At 37.8% G+C, this 23,885-nt stretch overlaps 1 protein-coding gene across 4 annotated transcripts in view; it reads right to left on the reverse strand.

Annotated features, from left to right (window-relative positions):
* Positions 1-23,885, reverse strand: part of GLRA2 (glycine receptor alpha 2) — a 127,316-nt gene that overhangs the window by 70,236 nt on the left and 33,195 nt on the right. For all 4 annotated transcript variants that reach the window (XM_071812830.1, XM_071812831.1, XM_071812829.1 and 1 more), the window contains 3 exons: positions 14,125-14,207; positions 12,706-12,843; positions 9,403-9,617 (listed from right to left, as the gene is read on the reverse strand). In XM_071812830.1, coding sequence (XP_071668931.1) covers positions 9,403-9,617; positions 12,706-12,843; positions 14,125-14,207 — 436 coding nt within the window. The remainder of the gene's footprint in view (positions 1-9,402; positions 9,618-12,705; positions 12,844-14,124; positions 14,208-23,885) is intronic.

Genomic DNA, 23,885 nt, shown 5'->3' on the forward strand with positions numbered 1-23,885 from the left:
AGTATTTTAACCATTTTGAGCTACATAAAAGCAAGGTTATTTTTCTTTTCATATCCAGGGATAGATTTATGCATAACTGAGTTGTTCTCCACTGTTACCTTTGTGACATAACCCTGTCACCCTTGACTTTGTGCAGTCCTGGTAAAAGTAACAGCAACATTAAAGCCTGAGCATCTGAGTGCTTTAATTCAAGTCATTCTCAATGACAGGATTTTGTTTGTACTCTGAGTAGATTCTATTTCTGCTAGAAGGCTCAGGAGACAGCAAAATGCAGCCAACAAACTCATAAAATAGATCCTGTCAGACAACTACAGCTTCCTTAAAAAAAGCAAACGAATAATTTGATTGAATGAGAAAAAGGAACAGAACACACTCTCTAACTCTGAGGATTTTTATTATGATCTTCACATTTAGGTTGCTTCGTTTTCTTATTTTTTTTTACTTTGTCAGTTCCGTGCAAATTTAAACAGTTTTTAAGTCAGTTTTGATGAGCAGAGTATCCTCAAGCACAGAGTGGTGCAGTACAGGCAAGTGGTACTCTTACTGCTGTCTGTGACCATCTATATGGTTCCCTGGAAAATTAAAAGTTTTTTCTAAGTTGGTCATACCCTATAAAGTAGTGTTGTTCGTCACATTTTAGTACAACTCTATCAATAAATTGTTTTGTTTGCCATTATGCACACAAAGGAAAATGCCCTTCTGCAGAAGAGCATTTCATTTCTCAGCAGACCAGCTTCTAATAGAAGTAGTTTCCCCTGTATGTGATAGATATTGATATGTTCTCATTATAATAGTGTCATTACTGATAATTATTTCTGTTATAACCTGTGCTATCTTTTCTATGAACACATGCACTGAGGAACATTTGCTGTGTATTTTTTGTAACTTATATTTTATGTTGAGATTTAGTCACTTACATTTCCCTCCAGACATACTGAGAGTTTGAGCTCAATTCTCCAGAGCCCTAACCTTTGGTAGAATAAGAAAAGACAACATGCTATGTCTGTTTCTTACAGGCAGGGAGGCCTATCACCAGATACAAGCTACTGAGGATCAAAGACCTTTGCTCTCATGCTCCCTTCGCTTTGAAGCAAGATATCTCAATTAGATCCATGCTTCTAGGAAGAGAAAATAAGGAGGAAAAGAGACTACTTCATCAGAGTTTTAAACTTTACTACTAAGGATCTATGAATAATGCTGCATTCTAGGGTCCATGACTATATTTCCATGACTTAAAAAAAAAAAAACAAAAAAAATTTTTTTCTTACCAATGTCTAGTTTGGAATGAATTCATTTCCGAAACTGATGTTACTACAACAAAGAATAGTGTGCCCCACTACTAGCAAGTTAAAGTCATAGGTTTGTCTTATCACAGACATTATACTTAAAAACAAGGTGCTGAGCCATTTAGTTCCTCCTTTTGCAGAAGCTTGTTTGACGCATGCATGAAGAAAAGTCAATTGCCTCTCTCAGCTTTCTTGAGAGGGGAAGAGAGAAAGGAAGAGGAAGGGCTTAATACATCTAGACATCACTATCAATGTTTTTTGTTATTTTTTTCCAGAGAAATTTCTCTCAAAGGAAAAAAAAAAAAAAAAACCAAAAAACAAACCACAACCTGTTATTCAAACAATGGAGTTCATATGGTTGCACCATAACTCAAAGAGAACTTTGAGGGAGTGAGATGTCAGTGGCCCAGCTGCCTTAGCAGCCATGTGCACAGATGTTCAGACTGGAAGGCAGTAACCTTAAGGTACACTGCAAATGAAAGTGGTTTTCCCAGACTCCAGGGGGTCCCATCAACATTATTTCAAATGAAATATTAACAGAAGATATTCATAAGTAATACTCCTAGATGATCTAATAGAGTCAAGGCTTGCAATTATTTGAAATGAATGAGCCACAACAGCCTACATCGTTGCTTCAGACGGGTTTGCGGTACTTATGTGTGTGAAAGAACATCACGGAGTATTCCTCAGAGAGCTGCTAAAAGCTGCTAGAAGGTCCTGGAGGGTGTGGTAATGAAGTCAGAGAGCCCCAGTACCATGCCAAGGTTATGAAACAACTGGCAGGCTGGTGTGCACAATAACTTCAGCTCTTCCCTGATGCTTGAAATAGGCTTTGCTGAATGCCAGCCATCCCAGATGACTACGTTATAAAACCTGCTGAGGAAGTGCCAGGAGTACTCAAGCTATATCTCAGGGGTATTCAGACACATCTTACTGTATATTTTTACCTCTCATGCATGACGGCAACTACTGTTTTTGTAGCACAGTAAGTATCACTGTTTTTACTATATAGAAAAGCAAATTTTAAAGTTGAGATGAGTATAGTGGAAAAAATGACTGATTTACACAATTGGTTTGTTTTGTTTTGTTTTTCAGACTTTCATAGAGTAGAACTTGAGATAGAGACAGATGTCTTAGTCTTTATCCAGTCACTATCTTACCGGTCAGCTTTGTACAGAATGAAGGACAGCAAGAATTCCGCTATGTAACCATTTTAAGACCCGAAGATTGACCAGGACACCTCATATCTGTGGCCAAGATAAACAGAATAATGTGGCAATTTCCAGCGACAGATTTAGGTGCTCTGATTAATATCCTTATCCTTCTTCCTCCTCCTCTTCTCACAAGAAGCATGGATCCTGCTGTTTTTTTCCTTCTTATCTATGCAGCAGACCCAAATCTTTAGTTTTACAGAAGTGGAAATGGTTGTGATATGGAAGAAAAAAAATTCTTCCTCAAATGGATGCATGATGACAACATATGTAACTGTGATAAAGCTCATCCCACGTGGCTTTAATTGAGATACTGCTTGCAGTGAATTTGCAACTACAAAGGTTAGCTGCATAAATATCTACCCAGATCTCAAAGGAGCAAGATATGCAAGGACACCAGCTGATGTAAGTGGAAACACCAGGGAAGCTTCTGGGCACTACACAACTCTTTTCATCACGGCCGAGTGTGTATTTTCAAGCTGGTGCTAATGTGACCACAGTACTATTGATACCTGGAGTGGTTAGAAAGTTCTCTGTGGTACATCATGTATCATCTGATACATGCCTCACATCTTCCACCACAGTTCAAACACTCTCTTGCCATCAAGCACAAACACATTAATATCTTACCTCAAAACTATTCATGAGCAAACATAAGTAGAGGGGGAAGAAGGAAGAATAAAGAAATGGAATGTGAAAAAGCTGTAGAGTAGAATCAGAAAACACCTTTTTTGAACTATAACTTATGAGGAGATATTTATAAACAACTCAACAGCAATTTATTTTATAGTATTTTGTAGGACTGCTTATTTTATGCACAGAACTCTATATTTAGTCACAATCAGTTTGTATTTGGTAATTGCTTCAATAAGTCACAGCAAGCAAACACATGCTCACTTACTTATGACCCCTGTTTTATTTCAGAACTTATTTTGTTGAAAAATAAGCTCAGCCTAGGTGATTTTTTTTTGTTAGTAGTATAGAACAGATTTCTGTATCCAGTATCAAATCCTATATGAGATATAAAAATAGATATTGAAAACATTATCTGAATACAAGATTTAGTTATACCTAGCTTTGCCAAGCTCAAAAAAAAAAAAAAAAAAGCTTGTATGTTATATATGAGAACATGTTATATGTTTAAACTATAACAGTGAGGGAAAAAGTGATATAAGAACATTAGAAATGAACAAAACAAGTAAATGCTAAAATATTTTGGTGTAGGCACATGACCGAATACTAGATCCTTGTGGTTACCTGGCAGTGCAGTTTGACTTCTCAAGAGTTCGGACAGCATGCCCACTTTTGTTACAGTCAAGAAAACTGACAATCACTAGGTTGTTTCTTTTTAAGTCCAGAAGAAGGTTTTTTTTAAGTAGAAAGTTGTTCACAGTTTGCATAAATATGTGACGTAGAGCAGACATATTAAATGTCCAAGTAATGTTTTAGGACTATCAGGTCTCCAATAGGAATTTGTAAACATCTAATAAAAATAGAATTGTCATTAATTATTTAAGCAGCATGTGAAGTGCTTAGAAATCCGTATAAGCCAAGTGCCAATTAACATGTCTCATCATTGTTGAATTACTCTTTTATTTCCTCTTCAGATCCTGAGACTGGAGTAAAAGTAATTTTGTCAAAAAACTCCTTCTATTCGAAGTTACTTTATTTTTGTTTCTTTACCATAATGCTCACCAAAATTTGCCGTCTCTGTGTTTTGCTACATGAAAGAGTAAACTGTCTCCTTATGTGCTCTACGTCCTATGAAACAAATGAACACAGAATAATATTGTATCATCTCTGATCACAGCATCTCTTCCTTTTGCTTTGTTGTTATTCCTGCTCGCTTCTTCCTTTTTCTAAAAAAAAAAAATTGTTATGACATTTTTTAACCTTAATTTAAAGTAAAAATTGTGCTGTATTCTTGGAGCTTCTTTACTTTATAACTTTTGGCATTCAAACAAGGAGATATTACTTTCTCAGAGTGGTCTGCTAGAAGCCCAAGAATCTTGAAAAGTTTCCAACAGCACATAAAAGTTTCCAACAGCACATAAACAACAGCACATAAAAACAGCCATTTACTGCCAAAGGGAATAGACATCATTGGCTTTGGTTTTGCAAGTCTCTGCACCTATTAGAGTATAATGCTTTTATTGCGTTTGCTAATGCATTTAGTGATCCAAAGCAAAATGAAGTGAATGGAAGGTCTCCCGGACATTTCAGTGAGCTTTGGATGAGACTTTTTTTCCCACACAGATTGCTCCCTGGGGAAGGAACATGCATTCATTAAGCACTGAGCATTAAAATAACACAATGTGAATGCTATGTAACTGTGTCAAATACAGTTCCTATCACTTACTTGACTTAAAGTATCCTTAAATGTTTTGCTTCATGGCATTAAAAGCGATTCATTTTCTAGGACTGTTGTTGCTACGGTTTGATTTATATAAGTGTTTTAAGAAGAAAGCAGTCTGAAAAATACCCAATTACTAGCACAGCAGAGAACTGATTATTCTTTCAAATGCCTCTTCTGAAAATGCTTTCAAACTTTTTATTCTGTTGATTCAACAAAAGGGAAGTTTTTTCAAAAATAAATAGAATAGCAAAAGAATAGTCATTCAATACTCTGAAGAAAATAACTGTTTTCTAACAGTTCTTAACAATTCTGTGCTATTGTACATTGATATCCTCCTCTGTACTCCGCCAGCTTATACACAGCTGAGACCATGGAATATGTAAAGGCATATTCTATTTCTCTGTTTCCCTTAGTCCGTGTTTCGATGAATACATGCTACTGTTTTTGTGTCATTGGTCTGATACTTCCAGAAGGCATTGAATCTAAGCACGTGTTGAGTATTGCATGATAAGTTACATCAGATTCCTGGTTTGTGTGGCCTAGAGTTTCTTCGCACAGATGAAGTCCATCAGATCTGAGGTGCATGGGAAGTCCTAGGCTTAAACACCAGACTTGCATAGGAAGCTCAGGGTTTCCTGAGAGTTTCATTGTGGATATGTGGTCACGCTGATCACCCAGCTGGCAACCAGGATTTCTGCTCAGCTGGCTGATCAGCAAGCCCTACTGACGTAGCTGGGTGCACAAATATTTATCTAGCCACAGTTTCTAAGGCGAAAACAATGACACAACCAAAGGAATCCGGACATCTAGTACCAGATGTGGGTAAGACTTATACACATGAATGTGTGGGAAGGGGAACAGATCACAGGAACCCTGCTGTTTTGGATCACTACTCCTGGGCATCCCAGCTATGGATTAGCCAAACTGGAGGGAGGGTATTCAATCCCAGCTTTCTGGGTGAGTTTCTTACCACCCCCAAGCACAGTCAGTGGGGGTAACTCTGGTCACAGGGCCCCTCACTAGTCTTCTCTATCAAACATGAAATAATTTCATCACTGCAAGAGGTTGACACCATGGTAAATATTTCTCTGCAGATACACCCTATACAGAAAATCATTATTTCATGTCCATGAAGGAATAAAGTATTCCATGAGGTATTCCTCAGCTAATGCTAAAACCATAGAGGAAGAGAATATTGCTGCTTTCTGAAACAGGCAGTGCAGGTTTCCCTACCTAGAATAGTAGCTTTGTTGGGATGTAAACTGTCTCATGGTTTATTCTTACCTTTTATAACAAATAAATCAACTTTGTAGAAGAATAAGGGGGGGGGGGGGGGGGGGAGGGGGCGGGGGCGGGAAAGGTTTACTTATTTCTTTATTACTGTGTTGCTGATGCTGGAATTTGACCTTATATTCTTAGCCAGAATTTCAAAATACTTCAAAGATAATCCACAGACATGCTAAAAAATTTACCTAAGAGATATAACTGTATTTCATTTAGAAGTTGTTCTCTAGATGTTTCTTTTATGTGCAATAAACGTGAGACTCAGCTGGAATTAATTTCATTCTTTCATTTCCTTTTCTTTCCTTTACATTTCTTTTCATTAGTATCAATCAAATGTAAAATTTTCAATGACTGAATGTCTAATGTCTATGTTGCCATGGTCTGGAATCATGAAATCTGTGTATTAAAATGAATATTAGTTATTAATATGGAAAAAAGCAGGTTTAAGGAAACAGAACGTTGTCATGTAATCTTGTATGAGGATTGAGAACAATATGTAGGTATTTGCTTTTGAACAATACCACTTCCATCACCTAGCTAATAACTTGGAAACTGACAAAGAAACTAACCAGGAATCTTCTAATCACAATTCTTCTTTGCCTTTTTTAGATAAATGAATTATTCCCCTTAAATTTGGTGAGTTTTGTTGCTTTCTTGTTTTTTGTGGAAAAGCTCTACTAAAATAAGAATAAGAAGAAAGTTCTGGCATGAAACCACGGGTAAATTGTAGGTAAAATTGCATAAACATGTCTTAATAACAATAGGACACAAAGAAGGATGGGGAAAAAAAAATATAGCACTTGTATTCAAATCTAGACTGCTTTCACAAAGCAAAATTTCATCTGTTTTTCAGTACTCTTGCAAAAATAACCCTGCTGTCATGTCTTATTCTGTTAGATATTCATGCTTGGAGCAATTTTTAAATGGATGTTTTATTGACAGCCTAACTTCCTCTGTCTTGACAATATGTAGACACCACTTAGAAAAACATTACTTTTAAAGAGCCATTTTGTGGCTTCTGATTTAACACTGGTTTGATTCAATTATTTTCATATTTTTATTTCCAAATGTATTTCAGATGGACCGAATTTATTAAGAAATACAATTTCGATATTAAGTTACAGATGAAGTTTCAAAGTAGCTATGTGCTTGCAACAGCAAGAAAAGCCTCTTCTTTCTGTGAGGAATCAGACACTGGTAATAGCAGACCTGTATGGCTACACATAGCCATACAGCTACTTGTGCACACAAAGCCTGTTTTGTAGTACTTGGTTTTGGTCAGTCCTGTGTTTCTTTGTATGCTTAAGTCGTGCAAAGTGGGAGTCAGCTGACAAGTTTGCAATCGTTTACTTAGAATAAAATTTTTAAGTCAACTGGCACACCTTCAAAAGCCCCCATGAAGATTAACTCACTTTTATAGAGACCAAAACTGTAAAGTACAGGTCAGCTGAATTACATACTGGAACTAAAACAACCAGGTTTAGCCTGACTGAAATAAGTGTGCTGGGCTCTCTGATGAAGCACTTTTCCTTAGTGCCTGGCAAATGAACACAGCAGAAAACACTAGAAGAGGATGGAGTAGGGTAAGAGCATCACCATTCTCTGACAGCTGTTGAGATAAATCTGTTTAATCCTGAGGCTGGAGAAGAACCTCTCTGATAATCAAATAGCCACAGTCAACATATTCTGGATCTTCCAACTTCTTCCACTCAGCAGAAGAACAGAAAATTATCCAGCAAATACTTGTCTACTCAGACAAGGTAGAATGCACAAAAGAAAAACATTTCAGCTGGATTGAAAGCATATGATGAAAAGTCTTTCTGAAGTGTTGGGCATGCTAACACTGCGGAGCTTCTTGTGTTGTACCATCTATACACAGCCTTCAGTGACTCCAAACTTGCTATCTACAGAGCCTCTATGCTCCTTGCCAAGATCATCTCTTTGTTGACTTTCTTTTCAGAGTGTTCACTTGGTAATATTTCCTGAATTGTCTAAACAAATGTTTAAGGAATTATCCATTTGAAAGTCTGAGTTAATATATGGAAGGTTTTCAGTTTTCATGGAAAATTATACATATCTCCAAGTGAACAAGTGAGGTTGAACCAACTGTTGTAGTCACCAGATTTTTGAGTGATACTTTCTCATTAACAACAGAAGAGTAACACAATCTGTGCAGCTTTTGAAGTTGCCCTATATATGTTCCATTTGAACAAATTACAGTATTTGGAATGAGACTACGATACCAAGGCTAAAGTAGAACAAAATACAAATGTCTTTAGGAATAGATCATGATCTGTACAAACATTCAAAAATTGTACTTTCACTGTTGCTAGAGTGGTTTTATGATCCTGGTCCCTGCAATGCTGGACTGCTGTAAAGAGGACTCTTCAGGGAGTATAACTCGGGACTCCTTAGACTATTGTAAACTGATCTACCTTTGAGCTGTCTTCCAGAAAATTGTACAAAGCCTGAGCATGCACATGAAATTTTGCTGGGAATGCTATCAGCAGAAACATTGAGGCTGTGCCCATGCTGAAAAAAGCTGTCAGCCTGACTAAACAAAGAATCCAGTTTGTAATGTGTAAACCCATCTACAGCATCTAGCCAGGATTAAAAACACCACAAAATTAGAGTGAGAGGATATTTTTGTGCATAGGCAGGATGAGAGTCTTACAGATGACATTTAAATGATAACATGGACAAATTCTGCTGTGAAGTAAAGACATCAGCAGTTCCTAACTGAAAAGATTATCCAGAGAAACCCTTTAGGTGTATACATTTATACGTATGTATTTTATATGTACATACATATATTTGTGTACATTTATATACGCATTGGACTAAGAGACATATTTAAAAACATCAAGATATTGGAGATTCTAATGGTCCAGAAAGGACTAGACAGAGTTTATCAAATCTCCAATCAGATAGAATGTCCAATTTTCATGAAAGTGCTTTCAGAAATCCAGTCAGGTACCTAAATACTTCAGAAAAATCTGGCTTCTACATGCTGAAGACTTAGTGTCAAATCTAGTAAAACCTCATTAAAAATCCATACCTTTGAACCCTCCAGCCATCCCACAACACAGCAGAAACCTACCTTAATCCAAATGCAAGGGCATTGCAACAGTTTAACATCACACTACTACCACTTTCTCTTGTATTCTTATCAGAGGCATGTTTACACAGATCTTTCAAAAACTTCACAATTAGTACAAATATTTCTTTTTAATAACAAATAAGTGGTACAAAAATATTTCCTTACTTTTGGGAGGGAAGCTCTAGATCCTGAACTTTGCGTGGTCATTGTCAAAACTGTAGTGATACCCAGTGCAACTCTAGCTGGAGCAGCATCCATGTTGATCCAGAAAGAAACCCAGGACAAAATGACAATCAGCAGGCTAGGAATGTACATCTGGATTAAATAGTATCCCATCTGACGCTCCAAATGAAACTTGACTTCAATGCATGTAAACTTTCCTAGAACATGAAATTACTTTCATAAATGCTTTTTGCACATTTTTATCCTCTTTTCTAAACGTAAGTCAGATGCATGGCTTGTTTCCTAACCTAACACTATAAGCAGTTCCTTACACATAAATAAGAGTCAGTCATTTGTTGCATGCTAGCTTGGGGGATGCATGGGACTACTGAAGCAGAATATGCCCAGTTCTTCAAATTAACCAATAAAATGAATATTAGCACAAATGTTTCACCTCTGGAAAATATAATGCAACATTTATTTTCTCAAAGTTTAGTAAGATTTTACTTCGGTCACATACACTATTTAGTTCTAAATGGGTGCAGTATTTCAGTCCTTTAATGACATGACATTAAGCAAACATGTAATTAAGCCGACAAATCATAAACACACTTACAGTCCTGTGGTGGATCCCACTCCTTCTCATTCTGGTCATGTCATTTGCCTGTGTCTGTGGATTACTTCTTATGGTAGAATCAGCTCAAAACCTGGTTTGAATTTTGCCAGAAGTCTAACTCCATGAAACCTGCAACTATCTCTCATGGGAAGTGATTCTTCAAACAAAAGATAGCTGTTCCACAGCAGTAGAGGAGGACAGAAGTTTAGGATTGCCTGACGGTGGAACTAGTTGTGCAGCAGGGAATGCAGAGTCCTAAGTTGCAACAGTTTGCACACTGTGCTGCTCTCCAAACTACTGTGTATCCTGCCTGTGGTTTAGGTACTGCGAAGGCTCTCACTTGAGGCAGACTAATCAAAGTACAAAAATGTCTACCCTTCCTGAGATGTTACACTAATGGTTTCAAAGGACCCCTTTTGTGTTGGTTGGTCAAATGCATGAGGATGTACTTTTCCTTGTTCACCCTTTCACGTGAAATTAGACTGTTTTTTTCCTTTCTGTGATGCATGCACTTTTTTTTTTTTCTGGTCTAGAAATCTGAATGGCAGGGGAGAGAGTTGGCACAAAGTGGGATGTAAAGACTGTTTGACAAAGAGAGGAGGGGAGAAGAATCACGGAATCATAGAACAGTTTGGGTTGGAAGGGACTTTCAAAGGTCATCTAGTCCAATCCCCTGAAATGAGCAGGGACACCTTCAACTAGATCAGGTTGCTCAGAGCCCCGTCCAGCCTGGCCTGGAATGTCTCCAGGGATGAGGCATCTACCACCTCTCTGGGCAACCTGGGCCAGTGTCTCACCATCCTCATTGCAAAAAAAATTCTTCCTCATGTCTAGCCTGAATCTCCCCTCTTTTAGTTTAAAACCATTACCCCTTGGTCTATCGCAACAGGCGCTACTAAAAAGTCTGTCCCCATCTTTCTTATAGGCCTCTTTTAAGTACTGAAAGCCTGCAATAAGGTCTCTCTGGAGCCTTCTCTTCTCCAGGATGAACAAACCCAACTCTCAGTCTTGAATAATATCTTCTGGCAGGACAGAAGCTTATATACAAGTGGCCTGATCTGTGACCCTGAAGACAGACCCTGAGGCCTGGATAGTGACTGACCCTGACCAGTTTGCCTGTACAGTTAGAGACTCAAAGGTGTGGGGTGGTGACGTGGCAACAGTGGCATTAGAGTAGCCCAATATGTCATGTGCTCTCCAGATGGTGTAACAGGGACAGAGCACCTTGCAGTGTGGGTAGGAGAAGGCTGAATAATACAGCTTTTATACACATTTTAATTTCACAGCAAACCAGAGGGAGTGTGCTACAGAGACTAGACCCAAGAACACACCTGTAGGCAAAGTCTTCTTTAGCTTGAATATTTCTTTTTATTTCCCCTGGCCAGGCCACACACTTTTAATTTTGGATGATTAGACATTCATTCTGCTTAACTACACGTAATGGGAGCTACTAATTTGTGCTTTTAGCCTTTTTGGGGAATCTTTGTGGGTATTCAAGGAAGCTATGCTCATGCTTTTCCCCTTCTCTTACTTTCAGTGTTTCACTCTGTAAAACGGTTATCTGACCATAATTAGAGAAGCACTTATTCAGAGTTTGAATTACATACAAGGAAACAGCTAAACTTTGTATCAGCCAAATTACAAATGAGCAAGCTCTGCCTATTGGAATTTTCTCTCAATTATCCCCTTTAAGCGTGAGAAAAGATGAGAGGTCATAGCGGTCCCCCTTTCCATGTGCCTTGGACTATGGAATCACAAAGTTTTTCTTCCTTGGCAATTTGGGCCCCAAAATGAGAAGCTGTATTTGTAACAAGTAAAAACTATAATTTTATTTTCCTAATAAATGAATGTGGCTTATTTTTGACAGAGGCAGAACTTCTGCCAAATATATTTGATGCAACCGGATTGGCTCTTAGAGTGAAATGATGAAAAAGCTATGTTAGATGAGAGGGATTATATCTAATCCCAGCAAACACCCAGCAAGCCATTCTCTAAATGCTGTCCCTGTTAAATAAACTCCAAGCAGCTAAATCCAAATTTTAACAGAGTTCTCTTTCCTATGTAAAGCTAAAGATAGAGAACAGAGCATTTAAAACTTCAAAATAGTAAATATAGGAAAAAGATTATAATATTAAGCAAATATTTACTTTCCCAACATGTCATGCCTGTATACGATTCAGATCAACAATGAAAGCATTGCCTTTTCAAATACAGCATTTCATGAATTAGACCACACATACGAGCTGGTGAAAATGTGATGTTTTTCCTCATTGGCACTTTGGTATGCTGGAGAATTAAATCAAGTTCAGAAAAATCAGTACTTTAAAAGCACTGAATCAATATTTAATAAAAGATTCAGTTTGTTAAAAAGTTTCATTTTAAGGAAATAAAAGCAAGTAGATTTTTTAATCTGTTTTTAAAGATTTTAAATTCCGTAATGATTTTAAGGATATTAGAATAGGTATATTGGAGTATCTTTAATGAAATGAAAGGAAATTTGGAAGCAAAATCTTTCGAACAAACAAAAATAAAAGGGAGGAAAATTTCATTTTTTTCAGGTTTAAAAATAAGCGTGGCTGAATCAAATTTGAGTTTTAAAATATTCTCTCATTTTTCCAGCTTTTCCATTTATGAATTGACAATAGACACCATTAGAGCAATTAATAGAATAAAAATGGAATAATACTCACCAGTGTTGTAATGTTTTGTGCAATAACCAAGTTCTTTATCTTCTTTCAGAATAAACTGTGGCAAGGTTAAACCCTCTGCAACTTGCACAGGTCCATCACTTAGCCACTCAAATATCAGATCATTCATAGTGTAGCCAACTACAATAAAGAAATCAGAATTTGTTAGATGGTAACTGAGCAGAAAACATCAAAAGCCAATATTATTATGTCTGAGAAGTATGTCTTTTATCACAATACATGTTATCTCAGTTATATTTTTAAACTGTCTCATTAACAACAGCACTATTGCTGTTATTTGCTAGTTACTGTTACTGTACTATTATTGTATTAAGAGCAACAAGTAATACCATTATGTTCTGAAGTACTACCCTGGTTTGCCACTAAAAATATTTTTGCTGGCCCATCAAAGATACTGTTTACAACTGAAGTGGCATTTCTCTATGCATATATATCAGCCTGCATTTTGATTTTTTTCATTATTTTTTGATGATGGAGTTGGTGGGCACCAGCAAAACGAGAATTTCTAGACTACAGAATGCTGGGCCCCACCAAAAGGAAAACAGCAGCATTTGCTATATGTGAACCTCCCACAGAGATGTGTGGATGAGAAGGAGAGAGGCTTAGACTCACTGAGGTCTACTTTTTTTCTGCAATAGCTACATCTTTATGGGTAAACTTAACTAGTTGTGACCACCGTGGTCACAAAGGCAGGTGTTGGCCAGCAGCTCATGCCCATCCAGCTAAACTCATTCTCTCTTCCTTGTAAAATAAAATTTAAAAAAAACAACAACAACAACAACAACAAAAAAAAAACCACACAACAAGGTGGTCTGGTAGCTATCAACTGTTGGGAATGGTAACTGGCGTATTCCATTATCCCAGCCACTCTTTTGTCTGGTTGTTAACTGGCACAGAGCAAAATGCTGCAAATGTGTGTGCTGAAAGCTATGTGGTACGGATGGGGGTACCCAAGTCCATGGCTTGGCTGTGTTCAGCTTACCGGCATAATTGTACCTATAGGACCTCTGCTTCATCAAGTGTATTGCTTCCATTTTTCAAAAGGCCATAGCATGCCTTGATCAGACATAGCTAATCCCTGGCTGTGTACTAATTGCTCTTACTTTTCTGGGATCTGATTTCTCCCACACAACGTCACTGTGACTGCCCATGGAAGTGACTCAGCCCTGATGGGTGAGGTGATGTGCCCTGGGAGGGGGAAAGGGAGTAGGAGCAGTACAGAAACAGGGGACTTGCACAGTTTGGTGATAGACAGTTAAAGCACCGTTCCTCTCTGATTTGCCCTTACAAAATAGGAATGCTGAGTCTCACCACACAAATATGACAGTGTAGATATTATCTAATCACCAAATGTTATGGCAAAATTTTGTTCTTTGCTAAATGAAGCAATTGTTCACTCACAGCTCTCTAGCTGCATTGTACATGTCTGTACATCCATAGGAAAATTCTTCAAGTCCATGGGACAGGATAAGGTTAAAGTAAGCCTAAAATCGGAGGGGGAAAAAAGAATCTATTAGAAATCTACAGGTTTTATCCAAAGCCCCATATTTCCAGTTTAAAGGATCAAGACTGAAATGTAACATCTCAGAAGTTGGACTCCCTCTGCCCTCTGAGTTTTTAAGGACATCAGAGCTGTAAAAACAGAGCATATAAGCAAACCAGGCACTTGCTGGCTGTGTTGGCTGAGCAGAACAAGGACAGGTAAGACAACATCAAGATAGCAAGGAAAGCTTCCCACTAACGTACCAGTGTATGTTTTATGTATAATACTGAACCCATATAATGCAAAAGCTGAAATGACTGATCATGGGACACACATTTTCAGGCTTTGTTTTGGAAAAGCAAAGGAAGAAAACAACAATCACATTGTGTTGTGTTTTTTTTTTTAAACAGAGAGTGCTTTTGTTGCATATGAGGCCCATTTCCAACTTTTCATTCTTACTACTTATCCATTAAAAGAAAGAAAAAAAAATACATACAACAAAAGCTAGAACCACACAGCATTAAAAGATAAAGAATGCAGACAGAAGAAAGTAAGCCTAAAGGAACATCATTCAAACCAAATTTCTATTTTAATTTTTCAGTTGTTATTGTCCCAGTAAGGCAGAATTTTGATTGAAATCTGTTTCAAAACTTCTCCTCTGCTTCATTTCTTTTCTTTTTTGTGTGGGAAAAAGAAACCATTTTTAATAAACCAAGATACTCGGATGACATGATTACAAACAACTAGCTGCTCTGAAAAACAGAAGAATTGTTAAGATTTTGAGTTAAATCAAATAAAAAGAGTACATTTTTATTTCAGATTACCTTAAGCACAAGAAGCACTTCAACACAAAGAAAGAAATCAACAAAGACCCTTACACCCATTTACCATCAAGCCTGAGGACTAATAATAGGTTGCCTGATTCAAAGGTACACTGAAACACAGAGAGAGTACAACGAGAACAGTTTTTCTAGTTATACCAGTGAACTCACGGGCCAGCTGCTAATCTAAAAAGTATATTGTTGTCCCACAGACCAATGCCATCAGTATGGAGAAATATTTCACTAAGCTCTGTCTCCCATGTCTCCCGTTTTGTGCTTCTCACCACATACAGCTGATCCAAGGTCTTTCAGTCTATTTCTTCATGATGTGTATTTCAGGGGTAAGTCTGACTGGGACTTCTAGTCCTACTGTCCTGGCATCAAATCACTATGACAAGAAGATGAAATTGAGGTAACTGGGATCAGAATGGTCTCATCCTGATCAAAAGTCACATTCAACAACTCTGGTTTTGCCTACTCGTGGGCTACATTGAAAAGGTCGTATTATTTTCCTCTTGACACAGGCTTCATTGTACAAGATGATGATATCAGGAAATTATAGATCAGTTGTCTGTGGCAGTGAAGTACACTGAGATGAAGAAAAGCCCCCAGCAGTCTCAACACCAGTATAGTAAATAAACTTTCATTTAACTGTTAGGAGAAAATAGCATAAGCACTAAAAAAAAAAAAAAAAAAAAACTATAGAAAAATTTATATCTAGTAGACATACAAATGCCATTAGAAAGCTACCATTTGCTCATCTAAATATTTTAAGTGCCCTGCAAATGTCAACTTGTCTCATTTTCACTAAGTAATTTCCTGGATTAAAGACTGAGCTATTTAAATCACTGATCTCCAGTGTTAACAAAAGACTGCTTCTGTCTTTTTTTAAATTTATTTCTGAAATGTGGAGATATTAGAGTCTCTTTTCAGTCATCTTCTAAACATGGTTTAGATGTTTTAAGTTCATTTCAAACATACCTTTACACAAATGAATCCTTTCTAAATATGTCGTTTGTACTCACTGAAGTAGGCATGGCCTATCCAACCCTTAGATTTTACTGTGTGGACTGCATACTGACTATGCTTCCTTCCACCTTCATCCCTTTCTACTTCCCCAAACCCTCAAATGATCTGAGGGTTTGACTACATACATGAACAGGACATTCTAATATCTAACTCATGAGAAAGTTAATACAGCCAGCTGCAGCTTTCAGGTCTCCCAGGGATGAATTGATCTATTTCCACTGATGCTAGTTATATGTATCAATTATCTTTTCTTCTGGAGGTGAGCTGAGAAAATGCTCATTATGTTGGTTCACACAAAGGTTGGCATCTCTTCTTTCTCTTCCCAACCAGTGGTGTCTTTCAGAAAGACTGTATTATTTTCTTCTCCTCCTGACAAATGGAAAATAATTTATTTTCACTGTATTGATGAGGCTAGCTCGAGAGACCATGCCCTTATAGCATTACCTCTGCTTGTTCATCTCAACCATTCACAGTTAACATCTTTGACTCTGCAATCTATTCTGCTGGGAGTGACGCAAACATTGAAACCAATGCTTATTTCCTGATGTTGTCCACAGATACATTGATTTTCGACAAGATTACTGCATGTTAATTATTCAGCAGCTGGAGTCTGAAGTAACTCCAGTGAAGATCATGATGGTGGGTCAATTTATAGCAGTTGACTCTTTTTCAGTGAAAATACGATCCTGCAAGTGTTTCCAAACCCAGGTGTTATGCCTCTACCTTTATATTTACATCAATAAGGAAACAGGATCAGAAACAGAAAGCGTAAGGCAGATACAGCTACCCACATTGCCTATAATAACACTGTCATTCACAGAAAACGTTTTGGAAAAATGAATGTCTCACACTTGGCAAATTCAAGAAAGGTCTCTGGATGTTTGATGCAAAGTGCAAGTTTAACTGGAAATTACATTGATTAATATATTTTAATTGTTAATAAAATAGAAGAAACTGCTCTAGAGCAATTATTTAATTTTTCAAGCACCCACCACCAAGGCATTTGAGATGCATAAACAGTAAATTTGGTGACATAGCACCGTAAAACACTGATGGGAACAGTTTTATGAACAATCTCTAAAGCTGAAAGGAGAAGAAGCTGACCAAGGACTTGATTTTGTCTTCAGCTACCTGAGCACCCTTTCCCCAGGCAGTTAGCCAGGCTCAGGTGGCACAGCTTGCTCAGGGGGAGCTCTGCTGTTGGGCACCTTCTATGTTCCAGCTGAGCAGACAGGGATCATGAGGGAGAAGAAGAGAGTCACATCTCCATCATCCCAGCACTCCAGGCACAGCACAGGGCCAGCATTCCACCCAGGAGGAGAGGCAAAGTTGCTCTCTTCTTTCCCTCCCTGCTCCCTCACCCATCCTGCTGTCAAGGAAGAACTGAGCCCTGGAAAAACGCAAATAAGAGTATGAAGAGAACAAAATGCAGAATCAGACACAGAAAACAAAGAATCAGCTGGCACGGTGACACAAATAATTTGAAATAACAAATCAATAATATTACTAAACAATGCTGTGGGAGAGGCAGGATTGTAATTGAAGTATACCAGGGCAGCATTGCCTGTCTTAAACTTCAGACTCTCTTCCTGAGGATTTCCACATTCACTTCTTTACAGGCACCTATCATGCTGTAGCCTGATGCATTGTGACTCCTCAAAACTTCCCTTGGTGTTAGTGACAACTTTCACCACAGACAAAGACATCAACCCCACAAAAGAAGGGTGCTGTGGATCACAATATGAGGCATCATTTTCACTAATTATCCTGCAAGTGGGGAAGTTTGTGAGTGAACTACAGAATAGTCCTCACATGTTGGTTTTTTTTTTTTTTTTCTAATGAGAAATAGGTGATCCTTATTAAGTATACAAGTACTGATGGAAATTTAAATAGACCTGGAGATAAGGGTACAAGTCCCTTCTATCCAAAAAAAAAAAAGCCTTATTATCACCTCATAAGCATGAAAATCAACAAATGCCTCACTATGAGTGGGAATGGTATCAAAAATAACATTTTGTTTCTATTCTTATCCCTTCATTATTTCAAACTACATCCATCTGCAGCTCAGCTATTGGGACAGAAGATTTCACAATCTAGGATTTTATTCTGCAGATACCAAAATAGAGGTAGTACATGCATGGTCACTGCTAATGTTGGCTATGTGCCATTTCTATGAAAAATCTTATACATGTGCAAAGCCCACAGTGTTTGGTTTATTGAGAGAAGTGGGATTTTTTTTTTTTTTCCAGTATTGCCAATTCTAAATATACTATTGTATATTGCAAGATTTCTGAGACTTTTTCTTAAAGCTCCAAGCTGACAATAAAGGTAAAGGTATTTTTAGCAGTACATTTTTCTTTGGAAGATTAAATTCCTGATCCTTATAGCTGCTGAAATAACATTTAAATATTTCCTAAGCACAGGCAGACAAAGTTCCCCATCAAACTGGCAGGGGAGATGGAGCTGCACAGCAACCACAACAGCATTGTATGACACTAGAGCAAATACAATTTGGGCTAGTGACACTGAAGCAGGTAGGAGAACCTAAATCTCCTTGTACTGTGCCCAGTCCCCTCTCTTTGAGTGATCTGTTTCTGAAAGAAGGACACAGACACTGTTCATCTATCAGAAGGCCAAAAAAAAGAAAAAAAATACCCAGCGACATTCTTTTTTTAAAGGGCTATTCATTTTGTAGTCCATCTCATTATTTTTTCCAGGGGCCTGACTCATCGTTTTGAATGTTCATTCTGGTAATTTTCACAGTCTGTAGGTTTTGTCCTGTTAAATGGAACAATCAAACTGTCTGTTTTTTCCCTGATTTTTGAGAAGACCTGGAATTCCTCTCTAATATTCATCATATTCTGCAACTTAATTTCTGTCAGATGGGAATGGGCTGAAGTCAAGCTTAGAGGAGATGTGGAGCCTTCTCTGCCATGGCAAAATGCATGATGTAGGCTGGCGTTTCACATACTGCTGTTTATGAGCATGTTCTCGCTCCCTTCAGTGCTTTGTTTTGCTTTGGTTCATGCACTGCTTAACAACACAGAAGCTGGCATGAAGCAGGGTGGTGGATTTCTCATTACAGACATCCCACCTCTCATTGTAATGCAATCATTGTCTGTGGAGACACAATGCCAGCACATGAGCTGCCAGCAAATGATTTTCCAATTATTGCTCAAACAAATCCATGAAATTAAATTCAAGTATGATTTCATGTAACAGCTAAATTCTGTAACCACCTGTTTCCTTTCCATGAAGAACAGTATTTCATCTCTCCTTTCTTCTCTGTCATTTTCTATCTTAATTTTCCTGCAGTGTGTGTTTAGTATGGTGTTGCTTTCCTCCTGGCATGATGACATCTCTGTTGTAAGCCATATATTACAATGCAATTGGCAAAAGACCTTCATCCCTGGCAGCATGTTCCAGGAAAACATACTCTTTTGTAAAATTTAGAAAGGACTCCTGCACCTATATCATTTTACTCCTAGCCTTTAATGGCTCCAGTGCAAGTTCAAAGGGTAAACAGTGACTGGTCACTAGCAATTGAGGGTAGACATTGCCATTACCCATAAGGAGGGCAGGTACACAGACATGTGTTTTGGCTATGTGATTATCCCATTAGCATAGAAGTAACCACCTGCCAATATTTTTTTATCCCATCAGCCAAGAACAACTTCGTGTATAAATTGGTCTCCAGCAGCATTCCCCCCCTTTTTACTTAGAGCAAAGTGTTGCCTTTTTTTTGAGACACAGGAATACAGGGCTATAGAAGTGACATCTTGGTCCATCAATTCTGGTCATCTGCTATCACACATGATCTCATCATCTAATCCCTTTCAAAAATGAACAAGATTCATTTAATGATATCTACTTCCATTCCTCTCCCCTACCCCTCTGCCCTCATTTCTGTTGGAATATCATTCCAGGAATTTAATGTGTAGATGGATGGAAACTTCATAGCTTCTGCTTTAGGCTTACCTATGGCCAGTTCAGAGACATTTGTTTTCCTGGCAGTATTATCCTTCAGTGTAGAGTAGCTCTGCTGTTGTGTTTGTATTTACCTCACTTTCACTGCTCTTGTGTGTCAGCTGGAGATGTGCACAGCATTAGAGGAAGAAGTGAGGCAGTACATGTTCAGGTATAATGTCCATATCCCTGCTTTGCTTTAAATGCCTTATTACATGAAAAAGCAACTATTTCTGTGTCATTAAAATTTAAATTATTCTTTCCTTAAACAGGATGATCAATAGGGTTTTTACAATAGCTGTGCGAGTTGCATAACAAAGTACCCGCATTAGGCTTTGTTATGTATTTAGTAGCTTTTATTATTTGTTATGCGAAACAAGTAATTTAGATAAAACAGAAGAATAAGAGCATTGAAAACCCAGGGCTAGATCTTCAATCTGGATTTGTAGAATGGGAGGGAATGAGAAAGACAAAAGTGCATGATGGGAGGGCATAATTAAAAGAATGTTAGGAAAACATCCCAAAGGATGAGAAAAATCTAAAGCCATTTAATTAAAAGACCCCAAAAGGAAGGAGGATGGGAGTGTGAGGAGGGGCAGAAGTAAGTTCAAGAAGGAAAAAAAATGATGGGTGAAGAGTGGGTCCTGAGGACATGGGGTTCAGCCATAAAGACAATGGCTGCTTTTCCCACAAAAGACTGCAATTTTTTAGCCTTTGGAACAATTGTTATTATTGTAATCATGCCCATGGGAAGACAAATTTGTCAAATTCACTGGATTCACATAGCAAGCAGCCACAATTTGGGAAGTCACTGTGTCCCAGTGACATTGTGCAGTTTAATCAAGTCTAGTGATTCTAGCACTATTTATACAATGTCTATAAGGCTTCTGCCTATAATGTATAACAGCTGTCAAACCCAAAACTTCATTAAATATGTGCTCTATTTCAGTTAGCAATCCTGTATTGATTTTTTTATTTTTTTTCTTTAATGTGGAAAAGTTACTTAAAGATATATGAAGAAATTTTATGCTCTTGGAAAGTCAGCACAGTTAGCATGGGAAAGTGTGCAGTTTTGCTAATGGAATAATTAAATAATTTTCTATGGAAATGTTCCTGTGCTGACTGAGATTGAATTCCAAGTGAAAATCCTCACCTTTTCATGATCACTGTTATTCTGGTAGGAGCTGAAGTGATAAATATGATTGCATGAGGTTGGACAGAAGAGTTCCTACATAGTAAACAGCCATGTCAATCATGATAACAGTCTCTTTGCCCCACTCCCCCCTGCTAATCTGTCCCATGGAAGACAATGTTGCTAGTAAAATCCAAATCCTCTTAAATCCCAACATTAAGTTGCAAAATAGAATTGGAGTCATCAAATTAAAGCGCAGGATGCACATGGAGCTGTAGAACATAAGATTTCTGACCACTCTGTGAGGGTAGACTGTGCCGTGCCATGGATGACTTACATGCAACTATGTCATCAGGTGTAAATGAAGCTTCATTATCATTTAACTGATAAGGTCTGTACCACAAAATTGTTTTAGAAAACCCACACTTGACTTTCTGTAACATGGCAGTATGTTCTACAGTAGACATTCTAAAGATCTTACGTCTGAAGGAAAGTGGACTTTTTCCCTATGAGAAGTCTATTGCAGAGGGTCTACCAGTGTTACCTATGTATTTCCTTGATCATTTTTCCATGTTCTTCCCATAGAGTAAAGAACACAAGTACACAGAAGACTGAAAATTTTCACTCAGAAACCTTGAATTATGAAAGTGCTGTAGATTTGTTTCAATAACTTATACATGATGGTAATCATAACTCGTAATGTGACCCAAATTGTGTGTGGAGCAGTGGGGGTGCAGGGGGAAGCTGACTCAGTGCTCTGTCATTCAGCAAGATGGTCACACCAGGAAGAATTGATTTTTTAAACTCCTGAGTAGCGCAGTTACCATGGGAAGTAGTATTGCAAATGAATGTGCTGTTTTGACAGACACTTCTGTTTGGTTGCATAAGTAGGAAAGGGCTTCTAGATGTGCTAGCTCATCCTATCAGCTACCTGTTGCTGAATGGAGTAATCACCCCCAAAACAGCTGCACAGAGAGAGAGCAATCCAATATCTTGAGTTATTTCTGTTTTGTGGTGCCCTAAACAGCACAGTACTGGTCTTTAGCAGACACTCTTCCTACATCCCTAATCACATTTAACAATTAAATCTAGGTGAAGAGTTGAAACAATGAAGACCTAATTATCTACATAACTGTCTAACATTTCTTGAACTGTGGAGATAAAGAGAGAAAAAGAAATATTTTTAAAGACTTGTGGAAATTCTTTCTTTGTTTCCTTGCACTTTGTATAAGAATACCAAAAATAGGAGGTGAAATTTATGAATTTGCACAAATCTCCCTAGGATTTCAAGTGATTCTCTTGTCAAATTATGCAATACCTTCTAAAATCTTTGCATATTTTAAAAATATGAAGTGATCTGCCTTGTAACTATTTCTGGCTAGATGCACTGGCACTACATTTCAGAACACAGCTCTACAACCTTATCAGGCCATTGAGAGTGTTTTCTGGAGCAGCAGTAAAAAAAAAAAAAAAAAGAAAAAAGAAGGTTACAACCCCTTTACCTTCCTGACCAATATATTCTAGGTTCAATGCCATGGATCAATATCACAGTTGAGTTATATCACCTCCTGCTTCAAGCTCATGTGGCTAAGATGCACTGAAAATATTAAAAGGGAGGGGGAGGTAATTAATGCAGAAAAAAACCCACAAAACTTAAATAAAACTATTCCATTTTCTATTACTTTGCTAAAATAAGGTTTTTAGCAGATGCTAATTTTCTCAGCTGGCTGGCAGCCTGAAATGAGTTTGTGGGAATCAGACAGCACAAATTGAGGGATTGGAGAGAATGTGAAGCCTCCTGTGAGGTTATTTAACATTTTCCTGATGTCCCAGGTGTCTGCAATGGGCCAGAGAAGATACAATCTTTGCCCCGGGAACATAAAATCAGTGCAGCAGCGTATGCAATGCAAAATCTGGTGTCATGCAGAATGTGACTGCCAGGAACCGGATTCTCAGTATCATCATACAGCACTGCCACTCTTTCCGAGTCCATAGGCCACTACAAAATCCAATCCATTGATCATTGAAGGGTCGGGAGTGGATGAGTCACAGGCATCTGGGGCATGACATTATGTGGGTTCTGATTTTAAGTCTCTTTTTTTTTTTTTCAGCAAACAAAATATACACATCTTAAGCTAATTTTATTGAATGCCGCTAGAACAAACCACTCTTGTTGACTGTTCTCTGCAGAGGGCTTTAAAATAAAAGTTATAGCTATTTAACTGTTTTGAAGCTCAAAGAGTGCAACTGAGACCAATCCTGACTGAAATGTAGTTGCTTGCTGAATGTAGTTTGGTGCAAAAGTAACTGCATTTTTTGCATTGTTGAAATTTGCCGATTGATATTGGAATATATTCTTAAATAAATATGGTTGTGTTATATATAATTTTAATGTGCTTTTCTTACTTTATGTTTTTTTGCTACTGATTTATTTCTTGCTGTATATTTTATATTTATTTTAGACTTTGGAAATTATGTTAGACAAAAAGCAAATTCAAGCAATTTTCTTATTCGAGTTCAAAATGGGTCATAAAGCAGCAGAGACAACTCACAACTTCAGCAACGCACTTGGCCCAGGAACTGCTAACGAACGTGCAGTGCAGTGATGGTTCCAGAAGTTTCTGAAAGGAGATGAGAGCCTTGAAAATAAGGAACGTGGTGTCCAGCCATCAGAAGTTGACAACGACCAATCGAGAGCAATTGTCAAAGCTGATCCTCCTACAACCACACA

Source organism: Patagioenas fasciata, chromosome 1 (genome assembly GCF_037038585.1).
Source record: "Patagioenas fasciata isolate bPatFas1 chromosome 1, bPatFas1.hap1, whole genome shotgun sequence".
Lineage (NCBI taxonomy): Eukaryota > Metazoa > Chordata > Aves > Columbiformes > Columbidae > Patagioenas > Patagioenas fasciata.